The sequence below is a fragment of the Saccostrea cucullata genome, unplaced genomic scaffold (assembly GCF_032062105.1).
Source record: "Saccostrea cucullata isolate Sc308-1 unplaced genomic scaffold, CSIRO_AGI_Scuc_v1 ctg904, whole genome shotgun sequence".
Taxonomy (NCBI): Eukaryota; Metazoa; Mollusca; class Bivalvia; order Ostreida; family Ostreidae; genus Saccostrea; species Saccostrea cuccullata.
This window is the reverse complement of record NW_026920060.1, coordinates 122,266-144,701: the sequence shown is the minus strand read 5'-3', so window position 1 is coordinate 144,701 and position 22,436 is coordinate 122,266. Positions and strand designations below refer to the sequence as shown.

The following is a 22,436-nucleotide window of genomic DNA, read 5'->3' as shown; positions in this document are numbered from 1 at the left end:
ATTTACCTCGTTTTAAAAATTGTTCATACGCAGAGCAAAATCTTGCGTATCAAATCAACTGAGATATATACACCCTGTATGCAGGTGATGAATGTATATTGCTATTGCTGCATAGGTAAGGGAAGATGATGATAGAAAAGTTAAAGTCATCATGTTTATCGTACAGCTTGAAAAATAAAATTAAATATACCAAAATGATGAATATAAAAAGTTAAATATACATGTTCTCAGAAGAGAAGACACGGTTAATTTAATTTTCTTAAAATCAACGGTTTCAATTTATCTAACCATTATTGATATCAACAAATACAATTGCTTATATATGCAGAGATAAAAGCTAATTATATACACTGTACATAAAAAGATGCATGTATCTTGTACACTTGTTGCATTAAAGTGCAGTCTAAACTTCAGAGTCACATTTCTCGTAGAAAAGCAAGTATGCATTTGCCCTCAAAACTCTCTTTATATTTGCTGCGGTTACAACTGAATCATCACATTCCTCCCATGACGACTCGTCCCGTCTCCTTACAAAACATATGTAATGGCCACCCTTTTCGTCTCCTCGATGAACGACAACGCCATACAATCTATACGACTTAATCTCATTCAAGCTGACTTTCTGATAAATGAAACAAAATTCACATTCATAAACATCCATCTTATCAAAAAGATTCTATGCATGACTTTGATATCCAATAAAGATATGATAAATAGTTGCTGCAAACTTACTTTAAAGTTTTCCTATTATTTTCATAACATATAAATGAAGAAACTGTTCACATTTACACTTTAAACAAAATGAAACGATCTCTAAAAACATACTTATACAAACTGTTTCAATACACGATCAACGATATCTTCATTTAGTTTACCTGTGAAAGTTCCTCATTCCATGCATCTTTAAGAAATTCTTTAAAATCCGTTTTATCATCATCTCTTGTCCAGTATACCTTCATAAAAAATACAAAAATGAAATATACAGTGACTGTAGTATTGTCATTTACAAAGCGTACATGAAGCAGAATGTTAAGATTTAAATAGATGTATTTAATACTTAACAAAAAAAATAAAATTAAAAACATACGTTGCCTTCCCTGTTCAACTGCAGAACAAGAACATCTGGAAAACTGCATATTTGGAGCTGTTTTTTCAATGTCCTAGATTCTTATGTTAAGAAAGTAGCAAAAATTATGCAATTGAAATTTTAAAAAGATGACTATTTAAATTGTAGTATTTGGACATTCTCTTACAATTATAAAAAAAACACTTGGATTTTCAATTCGCCTTTACGTCTTCATTAATAAATTCTTTTTTAATAATTTCCACATCATTTTAGAACATGGCCAACGAACAACATGCAGAACATGCATAAATTAAAAAAAAAATAATAACGTACTAATTACACTTTTTTATCAAAATACTTACCACAACGCGAACAAGGAAACATGTCAATTGCCTCTTCTTCAAAAAGATAAGAAAAACTCTCAAATAGCGAAGATTTCTAAAACAAGAAAAAGAAAAATTATCAGAATGTAGTGCAGCGGTTTAAATATTTTCAATCATGTTTTTCAGTAAATGGATTCAATTCGTTTGTTAACATTTTAAGCCTTTAATATAATATCTACACTTTATTATGATGGTAGTTTTAAATGCACTGTCATTTTTTAATATAATATATTGTAATATAACAAATAATTTATTTCTCATGAATGAAAGCTGACATACATAACTGCTGAAAAACTAGCTCTTGCACACCAAATCAACTGAGATATCTAAACCTTGATATGCGGGTGAAAAGGTATAAAACTGCATAGATATAATGCAGTAAAAGTAAATATGAAACACATTAGTCATACTCTGTGGTTTACTTAATTTCACGCTTACCACTAAAATGTTATTTAATAACAGAATAGAAAACACGATTGTAAAATTTAAAGATTAAAAGAAATGCTTACAATATATGCAAAGTATGGTTTTATTTTCAGAAGAAGAAACCTTCTATTGCCAACTTAGTAAAATTTAAATCGTTTCACAGTATAAACAATGCAGATTATGTATTTTATTGTCTTTATGTGAAAACTAAATTTGAGCAATCAAGGCTAAGTGATAGAAATATTAATTAATTATAATTCTGATTTTAATAAATATAAAAATATAAGAGATAATTTACCTTAAGGAGTGGAAGACTAAGAAAGTCACTCTGATTAAAACTTTCTTCCTGAAATAAAATTTAAACATCTATATGTATATTTATACTGAAATACCTGTATACATCACTTTATGTAATTTTTAGCTTTTAACTAAAGACACCGACCAACTTACCTTTTTACAATTTTCGCAGAAATATTTATCTTCAAATTTTCCTTTAAATATGTCCAAAGCATTCTTAAACCCGTCCACGTCTACAAAGTTTTGTTTTTAAAAAAAGAATTCATTAATACTGTAAACTGTTGTTAGGGCATTATGATAGAAAAAATGACATGGATTTGTAAATATTAAATAAATAAAGATTATTATAAATATATTACTTTTCTTTGATTTCTCATAATGATCATTAAGCCCATTCAACAGAGTCATTAAAAATGAAAGAGTATCTTCCTGTTGATATTCACGAAATCCAATATTCCTGTAAAGATACAAGGAACAACTAATGGTACAAAAATAAAGAAAAAAATCAGGTCATACAAAGTTATTGATAAACCTTAACATGAACACTTGACCCTCCTCCTCCACAAATTTTTTGAAAGCAAAAATAGATATTTTATAGGCATCAAAAATTGGGATTTATCTTTTTTTATTGGCTTAACACCCCGCTTTCGATTACCTCCCTCCCCCATTTTCCATTTGTTTCCGACGCCCATGTTTGTACATCTATTAAAATACTTGTAACATCTTTTGATTAATTGACCATTACGAAATAAAAAAAAACACATCTTACGTGTTGTTGAATTGATAGTGAAAACTATTCAGTATCGAAAACATCTCCACGTCTGCTGTATTCCGAGATCGTATACGGTGTAGAATTTCCGCGAGAGGGTTTGTCCAGGAATTGCTCTGTATAACAATTTATGGATGCAGGAATATGAAATTATAAAAGGTAAGAGGGAGACAGAGGGAAGGCATTGTCAAATTTATGTGTTTTAAATTTTATTCTAAGCCGTAGGGTGATTAATTATTGTCGACTTTTCGATCGCTTCTTTGTTGCAAAAAAGAAGACATTAAAATGCGTACGTTAACAGCATCTTGGGAACAAACAGTGACTGTGCAAGTGATTTTTAAGCATTATTTAAACATGGTAAGAAGAATGCTCTAAATGAATCTTGCTTAGATGAAAAACTAGTGTTTTTCTCGATTGGATATGAATCCCAATGAAGAGTGGAAAATTCCCTCAAATAGTCATAAGTTGAAATTCTGATGAAATATGTCTTACACTCATACACGAGAATCTATGACTTGTCCAAAGTTTTCGTTAGGTTCATAAAGATAATATATCTATCAAAATGTAAAACTAATAAGATTTGTATTATGCACTTGTGCCAAAGGGATTTAAGAAGAACACTTGAAAAACTTTCAATGAGAGTCTTGATATCAAACTTCTACAAACTGAACTCAATATAAAAGGCAAGAAATGTAATGAAACGCAGAGAATGCAATTTAATTTAGTCTTGGCAGTAGCTGCGAATATAAATGTCAACAAAAAGAAACTTATTCCATATGAAAAAGAAAAAAAGTCCCTTTTCAAATACTTACCTCTTTATCACATATTCTTTCTAAACATTCGTAAAAACCTGGTGTTTCTGCAAGTATCTATGAACCAAAATAAAGGCAATTTCAATTTAAATTGATAAAATGATGATGGATTTGGATAGTTATATTTAATATGTACAATCATAAAAGGTTCAATAAAAATATCTTTAAAAGTTTCTTAAAGCGGAGTTACGTGTAAATAGAGTGAAGGAAAAGCAAAATCCAGAAAAGGGAATGTTAGAAAGACAGAATACAGATATGTCAAAAACTTAAAACAAATGAAATACTACTGATAGGAAATTTAACTTGCACTATTATCCCCCCCCCCTCTCCGCTGAGAGTTGATGATATTATTTCTTGTCTGTCTGTCCTTCCATTTGTCCGTCAGTTTACAGCTTTGTCTGTCTGTAACGCTTTCGTTTCTTCGCGATATCTAGAGACGCAAGAGTTAAAGAAGAATACCACAACTCCCTGGGTCTAAGGAAAACCCCTTTTTGGGGTCTAAATGTCAAGGTCGTATATTCATAAATCATTTTTTTTTTTACAATTTTGTTTTTGCATGATATCTCGAAAAACTTTAGAGCTTTTGCAATACAATTTAATACCACAACTCCTTATGACCAAAAAAAGAACCCACTTTATTTTGAGGGCAAAAGATCAAATGTCAAGGTAAATTCGTACATTCAGTGTGTGTGAGAGAGTTTGTGTGTAATATTGTCATTTCCGGGCGATATGTCGAAAGGCTTTTTAGTTTTTTCAATTAAATTTTATGCCATAAATTCCTATGCCCCATCCCCTTCGATTCCACTCCCCGGGTCAGCACATATATTCTTTTCCCTTTAGCGGGGACACAGATTCTCTGAATAATCTTGTTTTTCTTAATGTATGCTAAGAAAAAAAAGAAGTGAATATACCTTGGGGTATAGTTTGTGCTACCAACTCGGAAAGGTTTTATGCAATTTTTGCCACCTATTTTGATTTCCTATAATTGATAATAACATCATGATTTCATTAGCATTTTGATGGCATTAGGATTTCAGCGGATTAAAATATCCTTAACTGTTCGAACCCATGTTGAATTCCAGCAAAACTTTGAAAGCTAAACTTTAGAAGCTATTAATTAATTTCTTATAATTAATTTTTCTATCATTAAGTGTATAAAATAAGACAGTTTTTTATAAAAATGTCTACATGTATATCGAGCTTATTTTAACAGTCAATTCAAATAAAACGTTTTATCTTGTTATAAGTAAATGTGACGAAGGCAACATATATTATTCAATGTAAACTATATCCATTTCTAATTAAATAAAAAGATGGTACAATAAAAATAAGATCATTCATTTTCATGAATTGCCTATGAATCTGCAGTATTAGGGGAAAAAAATCCAAAGAAATGATGTCCAGCAGATGAGTATAATAAATTGCTTACATGTATCCACGTTGGCGATGCGTTGGATAGCTCTTTAATCAAATCCTTGACCGAAACCCCTCGGAAAAGTATTCAGGGTATAGATCATCAACAGAGGTTTGATAAAAGAGCTATCCCACTTGGAGCTATAACATAAGTCGGAAACATTCATAACATTTTTTCCGTAAAACTTCAATATTGAACAAAATGTCATGTTTAAGGTTTACTATTCTAATATTCGAACCTCGAACTATTTATAAAATATAAGCTACATAAATCATTGAAGGGTCAAAGTAAAAAGATAAAACGAAAAATTTATTGGTTGTACATGTAAATAAGTAAACCACATGTTATACATGTATATATAAGGAGGAAAATAAAATATACCCTTTGACACGAATTTTGCTATTTCTAAACAAGAGGCCCATGGGCCACATCGCTCACCTGAGAAGCTTTGACCATTCTGTTCTTTAGCAGATTTCCCCCTTGTTATACATAATGCATCCCCACCCTACCCCACTGATCATAATTTAGACATTTTGAAATCTACACTACCCCATGATCATTCCATGGGCACATATGTTCCAGCTTTTTTGGCCCAGTGGTTCCTGAGAAGAAGATTTTCAAAAATTTTTCCTATATATTTCTATATAGAACTGTGGCCCCGCCCTTCCCCCGGGGGTCTTTATTTGAACAATTTAGAATCTACACTATACCAGGATGCTTCCACATAAGTTTCAGCTTTTCTGGCCCAGTGGTTCTTGAGAAGAAGATTTTCAAAGATTTTTCCTATATATTTCTATATAAAACTTTGATTCCCCATTGAGGCCCTGCCCTTCCCCCGGGGGTCATGATGTGAACAATCTAGAATCTACACTACCCTAGAATGCTTCCACATAATTTTCAGCTTTTCTGGCCCAGTGGTTCCTGAAAAGAAGATTTTCAAAGATTTTTCCTATATATTTCTATATAAAAATTGATACCCCATTGTGCCCCCCTTCCCCCGGGGGTCATGATTTGAACAATTTAAAATCTACACTATCCCAGGATGCTTCCATATAAGTTTCAGCTTTACTGGCCCAGTGGTTCTTGAGAAGAAGATTTTTTAATGACCATACCCTATTTTTGTCTTTTCTTGATTATCTCCCCTTGTGAGGGGATATGTCCCTTCTTTTTAACAATTTAAATTTCCCTTCACCCAAGGATGCTTTGTACCAAGTTTGGTCAAAATTAGCCCAGTGGTTCTTGAGAAGAAGTCGAAAATGTGAAAAGTTTACAGACGGACAGACGGACGGACAGAAGGACGGACGACGGACAAAATGTGATCAGAAAAGCTCACTTGAGCCTTCGGCTCAGTGAGCTAAAAAGTTACTAGCTGTGGATTAACGTTGAACAAAATAAAAAGAAAGATTCTTTGCAATACCATCAATTAAGAAAACCACACTAGAATACGTTTACCTGTAGAATACTATTTCGATAACAGGAGAAAGCAATGTTTTGAAGGCCTCTAGATTTTTTCAGAGAGTGTGATACCTGAAAAGGAGGCAATAAATATATATAAATTAAGAAAATTCAGTTATTTTTATCTGAACTCGTCACACACAAAATCTTAATCGGGATTAAAAAAAAAATATAAGAAGAACAAAGTATTGGAAATTTAAACCACAGTTAGCGAATATATGTAGATTGATAACTTCATATTATAATTTAGTAATAAAATCCTATGCTGCTCAACTTTTGGGCTGCGGAGAGAGAGATTTGTAAGAAGAAACGGAGCTAGAACTGATGTTCTACACGTTTAGAAAAAAAAACTTTGGACACTGTAATTGCAAAATAATATATTTTTTTTATTTATTTTTAACTATTACATTTGATGGGATGCTTAAAAAGTCAGTAATTTGATCATCTGTTATCTCTCCTTAATTTTGTAATTTTGAAGAATTCAGTCATAATTGCAACGACGATAATATAAATAAAATATTGCAAGTAATTTATGATCATGTAAAAGACACCTTACCGTTTTTTCAGGCTTGACCACAGAAGTGTTAACCCTTTCGCTTTGGCCTATAATTTGTGTTTAAAAGACATTCTTATTCAGAAAACAATTATTTCTGCTTGGTGAAATTAATCTTTAATTGGTTCTACATATTTATTTGATTTTTTTTCACTTTTATTGGTTTAACCATATTGCATTTTGTATATAACATTCTACGAATAATATCATATATACACAAAGCATCCTGAGTTCAGAGAGAAATCTTTTGAAAATGCAAAGGAGAGAAAATTACACATCAGCAAAAAATTGAAACAGAAGTATAAGACCTTATATTAATCATAAGAAGAATTCGATTTATGTATTTATCTAATTGTTGATGAATAGTTTCTCTGCAACCCCTAAATAAAATAAAACTTTAAAAAAGAATACAAACCCAGTGTAGAGCCTTTTACATTTGCCTACAATGTAAAAGAAAATAATCTGAAAGTTAACACGTCTGAATCAATAAACCTTTTTTCCTTAATTCTTTATTTTCGGAAGAATTTGATCATTTGTTACACGCAAGACTGTCGAAACATTAATATACAGAGAGTAATCTAACCTCAATTTAATCATGATTCCCTAATGTACTGTAAAGTAATTTGAACAAGAGGTCCAGTGGCCACAGCGCTCACCTGAGCACATCGGTTAGGAAAAAGCACAGATCAGATCAGAAGTGATAGTTTACTGAGGTGGTGGGGCTTAAATTGTAACCCCCAGAAACTAGAATTTACACTACCTGAGGATGATTCCATATAAATATCACTAATCATGGCTTTGAAGTACTTGAAAAAAAGATTTTGAAAGGTTTTTCTATCTATTCCTATGAACATATTTGGTCGGCCATTTTGGCCCCACCCTAGCCCCGGGGGTAATGTTTTGAGCAAATTTGAATCTACACTACCTGAGGATGATTTCACATGAGTTTCATCTGTCCTGTCTCAATGGCTCTTGAGAAGAAGATTTTTCCTTTATATTCCTATGTAAAACTTTGACCGGCCATTTTGGCCCCACAATACCCCCGGGGGTCATGATTTGAAGAATCTTCAATCTACACTACCTATGGATGATTCCACATGAGTTTCATCTTTCCTGGTCCAGTGGTTCTTGAGAACATTTTTTTTTTTATTGATTATTAATTATTAATTTTTCTCTATTTCAAAATTATCTCCCCATGGAAAAGGGCGTGGCCCTTCATTTCAGCAAACTTGAATCCCCGTTACCTAATGGTACATTGTGGTAAGTTTGGTTGAAATTGGCTCGGTGGTTCTTGGGAAGAAGATGAAAATGTGAACATTTTACAACGACGACGACAAAAACAACAACGACAACGACCAACGAGGGACAAATTTTGATCAGAAAAGCGTACTTGATCCTTCGGCTCAGGTGAGCTAAAAATTGAATTATTTTATTAATTATATTGAGCCAAAGCATTTTACTGCGTCAAATATCAGACGGTTCAATGTGCTTCGAACAAACGTTCTTGAAGAGAGATTTATATTCAACTTGAAATATTTCCTCCTTAAAAATTATCTGTAATTTCATAACATTGAACTGCTTCTAAACTAACTTACGAAGGATTTTGCCAAATTAAAAGTCCCGCAACACAAACATTTATCTCTTTGGACACAACATGAATCTTCTTAAAACCAAATTGATATCCCTTTTACAAAACTTACTTTGTTTGAAACTTAGTTGAATTCGTAAAGTGGTCAGAAGTACCTTAAGGTTTCTCGGTTTAAAATAAGCTTGCTGTAGGCTTTAAAAGGTACAAGGCGATAGAATAACTTGCGTATCTAAACAAGAAATCGCTTTTTGGATATATAGCACTGCAACATTCCAACGAATTAAAGAAAAAAAAGACTTACATTTGTTTTTCTCTCACAGGATGGATTTCTATAGCTTGGAATTGGATACAGTTCATTACAGCCGTTAACTGGACATTTTCCAATAGCAATTGGTATTCGACCTCCAGTCTTCATCTCTTTCATACACTTTGCACACACTTTATGACAGCAGCATATAATTTCATACAATGCCTGCAAAAAATAATATACGCATAAGGTAATATCAAAATAGTCAGAAGCCATACATTTCCCTTGAGTAAACGACAGATTACATCATGAATAGCATGGTAGTTATTGATTCTTCGAGGGTACGTTGTTAACGAGACCAAACCTGACAGATAGTATTCCCCAATTGTTTATGTGACTGACTAGCTAGTGATAAAATAATTTATTTCATGGTCTTTTAAAAAAGTCATTATATGAATATAGTCCTTTGATGAGGTCGATCCATAGATATATCGACTTCACAGAAAAGCATAATGACCGAGCACGATGTGTGAGGTCAATATGCTTTTCCGTGAAGTCGATATATCTATGAATTGACCGAATTAAAGGGCTACATTTATTATTTTATTTTTTACAGAGGTTGTTTAAAATAATCAATTTGAAAAAAATGGTAACAACCCACAAGTTTTCTCTCTTAAACACAGAACTACCAACCATGTAAATTCAATTGTTTAATATAAATGTGTCTCCTTGACATTTTTTTTAGTAATTTAGAGGATTTACTTACTGATAATACTACAAATGTACATCTTTTTGATTATGTCTTGTATTAATTTTGACAAAGATATTCAATATGTTCGTGTGTTACGTAGATCCTAATTCAGTCCTATGTTACGTGTTATCAGTTACAGAACATTACAAATGTAAATACAAGTTTTTAAAGTAAACATTTCTTTAAATATCAAATCATATACTGTATTAGCTAGTATAGTGAAATCACTACTAGGGTATTAATTTTATTTTTGTTTAAAAGAAAATTACTTCCATTTCAAGAAACATGAATTCGATATACTTTTGAAGTTCTATAAATACTTACTCATGTCTATATGCTGTTAGTTATATACTTAATCATGTGACCAAGTTTATGCCAATCAGAGGGCTTGGAATATATGACTAAAATAATACATGTAGTAGGTTTTATTTAAGGGCGGTTAAAATATGTTATGGTACATGTAGTTCTATACATGGTTTAGCATTTTTTTCAATAATAGATATGTCTTAAAGAGTATCTTACTGATATGGCATTTTTAAAATACAGAATAGTACTAATGCAAATTTTGAGTGGAAAATTTTCATAGGCCTGTATAATTGTTTTCAAACACATGTTATTAATTCATATAAGAGATAAATATCACTTCCTAACTTCCTTCCTTAACTAAATAAGTACTTTCTTTCTTTGAATTAATTTTAAACTACAACTACTACGTTTTAATGTACAGCCTCAAAACAATTATCAATTATAACTACATGCTCATACATTTATTTTTTTTATCTATAATCTCTTGTCTATTTGTGTTTTTTTTTATTCAAACACTTCTCTGAGGAATGCTTACAGAACAGCAACTGGGAACCCGCAAAATCAGAATACACAAGGGCGGGGCTATAATATCTCCTGTATCCTTTTCATATGAGTGCACAAAGCATTCGCAGAAAGCAGCCCAAGGGACTGCTAGAACAGTTAGATATATTTTCTAAAGCAATATCACAGGAGCCCCAGAGCAGCCCAAAGTAGGCTTCGAGAGCTCTATTTTCTAAGTCTACTCAGGTGTCATGTTGGGTCTGGGTGGCAGTACTAAAAAGTATATAAATGGTAGATTCTTATTCTTGAGAAATAAGTAAAAAGTATTAAAAAATCAAATCTTTCAATTTTATATCTTATTCTTATCGTAAGTTTTCTTAATAATTCATTTTTATTCCACGAAGAAGTAAATACACGTGCTTTTGTCACTGAGTTATTATATTCCTACAAATTAAACTCAAACATCACGATTTTTTAAAAAGTTAATACTGAAAGTTTCAGTCTCTTGTGTTACATGTCCAAATTAAAATGTTATAAACCGGTACTTTTATTTTACTTACCGGATATTTACATGCTGAACACTTCCAATTCTCAAGTGTGAAGTCAGCTCCCCAAACCATAAATGGTGTTTGCTAGCAAAACAATACATATTATATAAACTTCACTAACTAATGAAAACTATGTAACCATCATAATTTAGAGTTTAAATGAAACCAGCAAAAAAAAAAAAGATAAGCGATTTTTCTTAATTTTTTTTGTACATGTAACATATTCTTAAGTTCACGTCACCTAAACAAGGCATGAGAGTTGAAATCACGCCACACGCCACACACCCCACCCCCCCCCCACCCCCCCCCAAAAAAATTCAAAAGATTTACTCATATTTTTGAAAGGCTTTTTTTTCAAAATTGCGTGTTCGTACAAACCATTTTGTCTTTTATTGCTGAAAGCAAATGGTCAAAATATCTGGCTGGAGGAATTCCTGCGTTAGTACAATCTTCTCCGACACATATTGATGCAGATTTACAACTCTCCAAACATGTCATACAAAGCGAATGGTTACAAAAACTCATGTTGATGAATCCCTGTTAAAATATTTTACAAAGAAGAAAAAATAATAAGGTTATTAATATTTTTACAGCTTAACGTAATATTTTCAGTTCTTTTAGCTTTTCTTTTATCATTTATTTGAGGCTAAATTCTCTGAATCAGTTTGAATTCTATTTCAAAAAGATATACTATTAGTTATCCAGGTTCAATTCAGGGTGTACGGGGATTTACATTTACCCCGGGTTGTATTCCATATCCCCGTACACCCTTGATTGAACCTGGATAACGAATATATTTCCTATGTCTCCAAAGAATGATTTTGTAAAAATCATTCCAATCAACTTTGTCTCAAATTATCGATAAAATTGATCTACGTACTACAATGTCATACGTCATATCATTTGAAAAAACTATGTATTGTGACGTCCTGGATTGTTTTTTTTTTCACCCCCGGCTTAAGTCGGGTGCACGGAAATTTACACCCGACTTTGTACCCAATCAAAGCTCGTGTTACAAGCTACATAGGAAATAACAACTCTAACACCAGAAGGTTTTATACCGAAGTCCGATTTTTTAGATGATAAAGTTGATTTTATTATTATTTGTTAAATATGCAAGAAAAAAAGAACCCTGTTCACTTGATGCATAAAATGGCCCTGGAGCAATTGATTGAATAACACTTGATGTTCCACTTCAAGCAATAAAAAATAAAGACTTAGTAATGCTTTCATTTCCTCTTAAACATTTTCTCCTAAAAGTCCAGGTCTTGGAGAACTGGATTTATGAAATTGCAATGTTTTTGATTTTCATGGTAAACAGGTATATTTGAGTACTTTTAGAGAGAAAAAATAATATGAGCGCACTCTTTGATCTAAAAACTAAACATATCTATTAATCATCAGAAACATTTCTATCATTATCTGAGTTGCATATTTTAGATCAGGGGTGGTACTCCATTCATCTTTATCAGGATGAAGACCATGAAATTATTCCCATTTCTTCTCATCACAACAGATGTCAAATGTCAAAAATGGTTGAAATTGATATAGCAGTTCTGAAGATATTAATGTCAATTCATGACATCAGACAAAACAGATGACAAAAAGTAACCTAAGTGGATTCGTTGAAAACAATACACATAATATTTCATGACTTGACATAATCAGCCCATATCATTCATACCTCTTCGGAACATCTTTTCCCCTTGCATTGGCCAAGTGATATTTTGAAAAAAAGAGGCATCTGAAAAACAAATATCACAGAAAACTAATCACAATATACAGTAATAATCTAGCGGGGTCTTTCTCTGCTCAACCTTGATCATATGACCAAGTATATAAGAGTATGAAATACTTGTTACAGTTTCTAAAATGAGTATCAAATTGATGTTTTTAAATCAGAAATATTTCAATTTAATATATAGGATAATTATAGTTTTACTATCTTCAACCGCTAAAACCAATATCGCAGAAAAAAACATATCGAATTACATTCGTGCTGAGTCTATATGCTTCTTTTGTGTTTAAGAGATATCCCGTGATCAACAAAAAAAATTATAAAGAGGTTTATTTACTTAATATATACCTCAAGATGAAGGATATGAGGTCTGTTCATAAACTCTCTGAAAGTCTCTGTGGTTGCAAAACTAGAACAAGAATCCATTGGGCACAGAATTGTTGACTCAGGAAAGTCAACTGATCCAACAGCTCTCTGAAGGCACTCCAGACAAAAAGAATGACCGCAAGTTTGAAAAATAGCTGTTGCCTGAAATTATGTAAAACAATATTTTGTAAGATTTTACAAGAGGATACTGTTGGAAGCATATCATATCATGTAATTATATCTATTCATTATATCAGATCTATATTAACTGTTACCATTTTATTGCAGATTTTACATCTCACTTCTGTTTTATATGGTCGGCTGATCTACAGAAACAAAAAGAAATTGCCTCAAAACAGCAAAGTCACTTTCATCTAAACAAGAATAGTTACACAAAACAAGAAATGATCGAACTGAGTATTGATATTATTTATAACATATTACCCCGTCTAGACGACTTTCCACTGATTTATGAATTTGAACATCGGTTTTCTTATTATCATTATCCAGCATAGAACGGTTTTGTTTCTCGTTTTCTGTTAGGTCACAAGGTAGATTCCCTTTCATACCTTTCATACCTTGAAATACAAGTACATGTAACTTATGATCAATATTTCCCTAATTTACGTAGCCTAATACTATCTTTTTGATAATCATCGTATCGAGATCTCTGTGCTACTTGAGAATTTTTCTCGAAATTAATAGCCTCAATTTAAACACTTAATTTTTATACTTAAATTCAAGTACATCACTTCAATTTGTTTAAACGCTAAAAATACCCTGAAAGAAGATGGGCGCATTTGGCGAGTAATTCGCAGGAACCATTCGTACGAAACATTTATGGTTTAAATGTCCATGATTTGGTTGGCTGAACATAGCTGGTCAGATTTTTCAAGCACGTCCATAGGTTTTTTTCATTTAGTTTGAAAGACCGTGTAAAATTGTAACGTTTATGTCCGTTTTTCCTGGAGGGTACTGTAACATATTAATGTTTCACAAAAAATAAACACCTAAAGTATTTAATGCATAGACGCATGATACATGTACATTGTAGAATAGAAGATTAGATTCTGAATTGATTTCGCTCGGGAACTAAACCGAACCAAAATTTATCTAATTTTAATTATAATTTATCAAAATTTTAATACATAAGTACAAAAAATGAAACTGACAAAATAAATGGTTTTTTGCATGAAAAAAAAAAATTAACGCCCCATGCCAGGCTCGAACCAAAAACTTTTCGCTTCGAGTACAGTGAACGGGTAATCCAACTTACTGAGCTATCACCGCTGCACTTAAACAAGTAATTTTAAAAGGACAAAGAAGCACCACATTCACACATTTGGATTTTTTGGGAAAAGTTAATTTTTCATGGTCTCTGGGTCTTCTCTCCATTTTTTAAAAAAGTGTATTCATTTCTTTGAATTTAAATACACACGAATAATATTTCAAAATCATGGAGAGAAGACCCAGAGACAGAAAATTTTAAGAAAAACATGTTTCAAAATGTATAATTTTGTACCAAATATCTGATCTGGCCAATTTTAAACTTAATTTTTAGCTAACCAGAGCTCAATTTCAGGAAAATATTTTCCTTTCCTGTTGCACAGGAACCCGATGAATAAAAAAATGTTAAATTTTCATGTGACATGTCGATAAAATTTTCACTTTTTAAGTACGCCCAGATTCCTGCCAAATGCCCATCAAAAGCGCCCACGTTCTTTCAGTGTTACTATAATTTTCAATCAGGATTGATGTTTTTTTGAGAAGGTCCTCTTTTTTCAACATTTTTTGGGCTTTAATGTTAACACTTTTCTGAATGTACATGTATGCCATCTCAACAATTCTAGACGGTCTTATTTTTTTATTTATTTATCTTTAAAATATACTAAAAAATCTTCTTTAGTTCACATCAAATATAAGAAACATTATGTTAAATAGAGTGTGATTATTATTTCTTAGTTTAATATCTTCAATATCATGTGGACAAGGTTAAGTATCAAAGTACAGAGGAATCACAACTATTGCTCTAAATACAACTTAAACGAATGGCTCACCTAAAAAATTTCTGATAAAAAGTCCATTGCTTTCACTCCTTCCTGCTACACTTTCAACAACCAACTTATATTCACCTTCATCTTCTTGTCTTGGATTTTTAATCTTCAGATTGTAAGTATTAGGTTTAAAACTGTCAAACTTGTACACACAATTGCTATTATCAAGTGGAATTGATTTTCCGTCTTTTGTCCAGTAGAAATACTCTATGGGCCATGTAGACCTAACTTCAGCAATAAGCTCTACTATTTCGGCCTCCTTCTTTGAGAATAATAACAATACACTCGGCAAATCTGAGAAAATATTCACATTTACATATCAATCATACAAAAATTAATTACAACAGAAAAGTTAAGTTAGATAATTTGAAAACCGAATTGCAATAGAAAAGACCGAAAGGAAAGCAAAATAAGACATTAAAGGTAAGAGACTGGGGAAATTTTACACAAGATTAGAAATAACATTCGAAAAATAGAAAGGAAGAGAAAATAGAGTATAGATGTACCTTCAGTTATATGAAACAACACCGATTTACAAGTGGTCTTCCCTGATCTGTTACTCATGCGAACACTGAAGTTTCCCTCATCTTCACGATTAACATCATGGACTCCCAAAATAAAGACATTGTTGACGCCAGTTGTTTCTGTATATTTGGTCTGATTTTGGAAGACAATTTCATGGCTGTTGTGAAACCATTTCAGGTTAAGTGCAAGCTCTTTGGGGTTACCCCTTGCAAAAATTCTCACCTTTTTCTCTTTTTCAATTATTTTTAGCTCAAGTTTAACTTCCGGAGCATCTGCAACATATTAAATAAAAGATAATCAAAAGATAGTCGGATTCATCCATTTTAAAATTATCCCAATATAGAATGAATTGCGTCAGAAATAACATAATTATGGTTTATTAATATATTTTGCAATAAATCCAATGATTCATTTTGACGAAATATTTGCGTAGAATCGGGTAATTGTGCAAAAAAATCTGTAAAAAAATAATTTTTATTTCGTTTCTCAAAAAATTATTTTGATTATTACTATTCAATGTTAAAATGAAGCTTTAAAAGGAAAATAAAATACCTGCCTAAAAAATAAACACTTCTTTGAACATTTTAATTGAAACTTTCACAAGTACATTGTGTATGAACAAACTTCTGTATGATTATATGTACAAACAAAATAAAAAAAAAATAATATAAAATAAAATCTGTCTCAGCGATTGCAATTTGGCACCACCAGCAAAAGGTGGTCAAATAGAAACATGATGTTAATTTTTGACAAAGCTTATGAACGAATAAATATGATTTGAAATTCTTATTTTAAAGCGTAATCAAACGTACCCTCCTTTAGTAATTGTCTAGTACTTTCATTTCTTCCTCCAATTGTTATGACCATTAGGCTATAAAATCCATAATCGCTTTCTTCTAAGTCCGTAATCATTAGATTACGCCGTCGAACGCTAGATGTACATGTGTCTTCCTGAAATTTGTAATTTCTCTCCTTTATGATGTTCCCGTCCTTATACCAAACCCATTTTTGGACAGGCCACTTTGAAATAACTTCTGCTCTAAACGTAACGGATGTCAGGTATTTTTCCATCTTTAGTTCAACCTTAGGAGGATCTTTTTTATAAAATAAAAAAAGATAGAAAACATGTTACAACATATTTAAGAATGTCTCGTTTATACAAATGATCTCCATAAATAATCTTAACACAAATAATGGTACTGTACACTACAGATTTTCATTTGTTATAATTCTGAAGAATTAATACACTTCAGGTACTGTCGAACATAATGAGAAAATACATAACCAAAATCAGTTAAAGATAGGATATTTTTCATTACCTTCGGGGAGTTTGAATGAAATACTTTCTCTGACATGAGCACCAATGCTTGTTGTTACAAGAGCAGTGTATTCACCTTCGTCTTCTTTTCCCAGATTATTAATATATAAAATGGACATTTTCTTGTAACTGTCTTTTCTTTCAAACTTTCCATCATTTGCATATTCCAGTTCTTTTCCGTCTTTAAGCCATTTTAGGGACTTTGGGTCCTCTTTTGAAAATATGTGTGCAGTAAAGCGCAATCTTTCGCCATCCTGTACAATATTTTCTTCTAATTTTACCTTTGGAAGTTCTGAAATGTATATAGGATATTTTTCATTTCTAAACAAGAGAAAAAAAATATAATAAAAGCCTTGCCTTGAAACCGATTATGTATATGAAATTGAACTGACTTTCCGCAGTCTCTTTAAGAATCTAAAAATTGCATAGATATCACCCACTATACTATTACATTCAGTGCTCACAATTAAAAACGTTTCGTAAGGATTGTCTAACTCCTCTATTGTCAGCTTTGAAATTTTCCGAGACATTAAGTATAAGACTCCGTTAGAGATGACAAATACATGATTAAACAAAAAAGTGGAACGACTGAGTGTGGAATATCTTGTATATACACTAGACAGAATTGCTAACGCACCACTTGTTAATTATTGTTTGTGAATGGAACATTTACCGGATTGGTACTAGTATATATAATATGTAAGTATTTCCAAAACAATTTTGAAACCAATCAATTTTGAGAGATCATTTTTTTGATACAATTTCATTAATTTTATCTTGTTTTACTTCAATTTGTGACTTTAAAAAGCAAACACTGCAACCAGAAGTAAACGATTTTAGTCTTTCTCCTTGAACATGTTGAAGTGTTTAAACACACTCTTTTTATTGCGGACTTAAATATGCATGGAATATCTTCAGTTTAAAAAATAAAATGAGTCTATGAATCATTTAAATGCAACCCCTTAAATATTTTATTTTTCTATATATTACATGATATTAGTAAAAATCGTAATTTTTTCGCCTTTACTCCCCCTCCTCCCTCCCTCTTTCCCTTTTTTCCAAGTAAAACAACGTCGCATGTTAAGAGAAAAATAAAGCATGGCGAGAAAATTATTTCCTAATGTAAAAATTATTTATTTTCTAGGAAATAATACAGTATTGCAATCGTTTGTTGTTGTTATGTAAACCCATTGCGACTTAAAAATACGTAGTTTGATAAAACATGGGATGGCAATTTGAAATTTAACTGATTTACCGGTTAACCGGTTAATTGATTAATCGGTCGGAACGATGCTAATCGGTTAGAAAATCCGTAATCGGTTAGTCGGAAAAAATAAAATATTTGTAAATTTGTGCGCAGTTTCCTTTTTTTAAAATTTATTTAATTTTTTTTTATTGTTCTGTTTTTTTTAAAATACATATAGTTAAGAATATTTGGAGGTAATTATAGCTCTTCAGATTGAGATTACAGGGTAATTGGTCAATTCGTAAAGTGTTAATTACTGTTTTTTTTAACATCATGACGTTACCGAGATAGTCCTGTGTTTTTCAATGATATTAAAAACATAACCGTTAAGCACTTTTAATTATTAATAGTACATTTATATGTCTATATTTTGCCGTTATCTATTTAATTACATTTTATAAAGAACATTGTAAATTGTAAGTAAAGTGCGAGTTCAGACATAGACTACATGTAGTTCTGATTATGGTGACAACGCAGAATAAACTTAACATCAGCGTTGGAAAATTATCCCTGTCTTTTTTCTCAAGCAAGATTCATGGTTTTCTTAATTTTTACCTGTCTATTGAAACTGAAATAATTTAATTCTGGTTGTCACGCTGTATTTGATTGGATAAAAAATTTTCTTTATATCGTATAAAATTGGTTGCCTACGTCACAATGACTTGCGTCAAAAACGTATCAATCCGCCTGACGTTACATTCAAATTTTGTACAAATTGAAGACATTTTGTTAGAAAAATCATCTTTTTTTCTTACATCAAATGAATGGAAATTAAATTATAAGCAATGAATTTAATATCTACCCATTTTATACGGTATAAACTGGATTGGAACAGTTTACGCTTTTTTATAAACCGCTTCGTGGTTTATAAAGCGTAAACTGCCCCAACCCAGTTTATACCGTATACAAGAGGCCCACGGGCCTTATAGGTCACCTGAGTATCATGTAACAACATTCCAGCGATTGTATTTGGTTTGTGTTTTAATCCAAAAGCCATGAAATTCACAAATTTTGAAGGAGGCACCAGTGCTTATCAAAGGGCAGATTTCAAAGCATTAATTTATTTTTAGTCAAAGTACCCCCCTGGTACCCCTGACCCAGCGGCCCTGAAATTATCTATTTTGAAAGAGGCCCCTTTCTTCATTATAAGGCCAGCATTTTTTATGTTTAAGTTAAGTTATGAACATGAGAATAAAAAAGTCCCGAAGGAGAAGGAAATAAAAAAATATATGATAAATCAATTATTAACATTTGTACATTATTCTTTATGCTATTCTGATAGGCTCCTTACCACTGGACACATACATGTAATGCTTACAAATAGGGAAGTAGAACATTTAATTGATTATTTCATCATCTGCCAGTTTGGGCCAGTTATATAAATTTTGTGATGTTGGTCAAAATATATTTTAAAAAATCAATTCTTTAAAAGTCTTTCAATATATCTTCATTTTTTTAATATGTGTTAGGTGAATGTGTAGACATTGTTCTAAAATTTACTTGATGCCTAAAATTATAATTCCTATCATAAAACAGACAGGGAGCACTTGGGAGTAGGGTGAACATTTTCTTTCAATTAAGTGTAAAATAATTTTTCTGGCTGATACAAATGATACTACATGCCTGTATATATTTGTATATTCTTGCCTTTTAATAGTTGAATTTTTTTTTTTTTGATTTCTTCAGGTTATTGTTTATTTCTTCCTCAAATGGACTTAACTTCTCCCATAGTTTTATTCATTACATCTGATACATAAGCAACCCTTTTCTGAAGAATGGTGCTTAGACTGTAAGCTATAAGAAAGACCTAAACAATGTCGCTGGCAATATGCAATAGCTACCACGGGCAGTTTAAAACCTGGGGGAGGAAAATGATTTACAGACAGATACTTTTGAAACGAATACATAATTATCTCACCAGCATGTCATTGTGCAACAAAGTCGTCAGCATTTTATTTGTCCTTTGAACGGGTGAAACGTTTTGAATGACACTCGTATCGATGAATTTTACACTAAACCAAGTTATCTTCTCAGATTTAGCAGGGACCTATATACTAGCTTTATTTACCCGCCGTTTCCATCTTAAAACCGGAAGTCCGTGTTCGTAAATTTGAAATCTCGATCCCGACTCAAATTTGACATCGGAAAGAAACAATTGTTTTATTTTTTTTTTCTGAAAATTCAAAACCTTGAGCGGAGGGTTTGTAAAACTGAGAATAAAATAAATCCTGGCCTTAAATATGTAATTAGATTATAGTATATTAACCAGGAGCAAAGGATAAGATGTTCAAAGAATTCATGCATTTCACTATATATAGTCATTAGAGCCCCACCCTAAAACAAGAACCCCTGACCCTGGGGTCATAAAATTCACAATTTTGGTAGAGGCACTCTTGCTCATCATAATTATGTACTTAGTTAGTTTATTTAATACCCAGGAGCAGAGAAGAAGATTTGCAAAGAATTCATGTATTTTCACTATATAATCAATAGAGCCCACCCTAACACCAGAACCCCCGCCCTGGGGCCAGCCATAAAATTCACAATTTTGGTAGAAGCACTCTTGCTCATCATAACTATGTACTTAGTTGGTTTACTTAATACCCAGGGGCAGAGAAGAAGATTTTCAAAGAAATAATGCATTTTCACTACCTACTTATTTAGCCCCGCCCTAGCACTAGAACCCCTGACCCCAGGGCCATGAATTTCAAAATTTTGGTAGAGGACTCATTGCTAATTACAATCATGCAAACAGTTTGACTGCTTGATGTCCAGGAGTAAAGAAGAAGATTTTTAAAGATTGCATTAATTTTAGTGGTTTTGGCCCCACCCCTCAGGCCCCAGGGGGGCAGGGATCATGAAATTCACAATTTTAGTTCCCCTTCACCCATAGATGCTTTGTGTCAAATTTGGTTGAAATTGGTTCAGTGGTTGCAGAGAAGAAGATGAAAATGCTCAAATGTTAACGGACGACGCACGACGACGAACGAAAACAGATAACAATAGGTCACCTGAGTTTACTCAGGTGACCTAAAAATGGGTAGTTTTTAAATTCATTCCGTAAATAAAATATACTCTGTTCATAAAATTCCCCGAGCAAAATAATAAACAAAATGTAACTTCTAACGTCTTCTTAGCCTTTTTGTGTGTATGAAAAGAAAATGTCAACATTTATATCTTGATACATGTACGACTAACCGGTTAATCGGTCGGTACGTTTTGCGGTTAACTGATTAGCAATTCTGCAATCGATTGTCATCCCTAGATAAAATAAATCCAAATTTTGTGTTTTGACATGCCCCCTTTTCACCGCAATAAAGGCTACCTCTATTTTTTTTTTTCATTTTTTATAAGATGTATGTAAAAAAACAAAGGATTTCATCATGTATGTTTGTAAATTTGTAAATTTCTTTGTTTTTTGGAGAGTTTTAGTATGTAATTGTGTATAAAAACACGACAAATGGTCCATATCTTGACAGTGCCCCCATTCGAGTACAATAAAGGCAAGGTAACAAAATTTCATTCTAATTTTTCTAAGCATAACACATACAAATATATTTCCGAAAAATAAAAAATAATTATCATTCCGTTTTCGTAATTTTTAACTGGATCGGGCCTCGTTAAGTTTGACATTTATACATTTATGCCTTAGTTTTTTTTTTTTGTTTTTTTTTTTGTATTTAAGTTACATAATTGTATATCAAATATTTCATAAACACGTTTTTAAAAGCAAACTATTAATTTTGTTAAGCGGTGCCTTAGCAATTTTGTTTAGTGTACACCTATTTACGTTTATTTAAGGTTTTTTTATACAGTAAGACCGTTTAACCATAATTTCTATACCTTCGCTTTTCTTTCCACAGTCTGGTAGTGAAGATTTGAAATCATTAATATTTTTCTCGTCCACGCATTCCTTCGTGATCCCACAAATGTTAATTTCAACACTATCTTTCTGACTTTTCGAAAGCATTTCGGACTCTTTAGTATCTTCCGCTGCTAATAGATTACTTTTATTTGTTTTTCAGCTTACAAATAAAAAAAATGCATAACACATTTCTATATTTGAATATACA

The 22,436-nt window shown here is 31.8% G+C and overlaps 1 protein-coding gene across 3 annotated transcripts; it reads right to left on the bottom strand.

The window, feature by feature from the left end:
• Positions 1 to 206: 206 nt before the first annotated feature.
• LOC134242579 (uncharacterized) lies at positions 207 to 22,354 on the bottom strand. 3 transcript variants are annotated; one of them, XM_062724681.1, is made up of 24 exons: positions 22,207 to 22,354; positions 17,119 to 17,409; positions 16,612 to 16,893; positions 15,781 to 16,071; positions 15,278 to 15,568; positions 13,665 to 13,798; positions 13,496 to 13,546; positions 13,203 to 13,382; positions 12,801 to 12,860; positions 11,495 to 11,653; positions 11,129 to 11,200; positions 9,065 to 9,235; positions 7,591 to 7,615; positions 7,179 to 7,225; positions 6,620 to 6,694; positions 3,754 to 3,810; positions 2,942 to 3,057; positions 2,532 to 2,629; positions 2,326 to 2,405; positions 2,174 to 2,221; positions 1,429 to 1,504; positions 1,088 to 1,167; positions 876 to 953; positions 207 to 622 (listed from the first exon to the last, which is right to left on the bottom strand). In XM_062724681.1, the coding sequence occupies exons 1-24, from the start codon at positions 22,331 to 22,333 to the stop codon at positions 404 to 406; spliced, it is 3,108 nt and encodes a 1,035-aa protein (XP_062580665.1). In that variant the 5' UTR covers positions 22,334 to 22,354; the 3' UTR covers positions 207 to 403. The 3 variants fall into 3 exon arrangements, 2 of the variants coding, with proteins under 2 accessions (XP_062580665.1, XP_062580673.1); XM_062724689.1 differs by lacking the exon at positions 16,612 to 16,893; XR_009986886.1 differs by lacking the exons at positions 207 to 622; positions 876 to 953 and having other exon boundaries at positions 1,111 to 1,167; positions 2,174 to 2,223; positions 2,327 to 2,405.
• Positions 22,355 to 22,436: the final 82 nt, after the last annotated feature.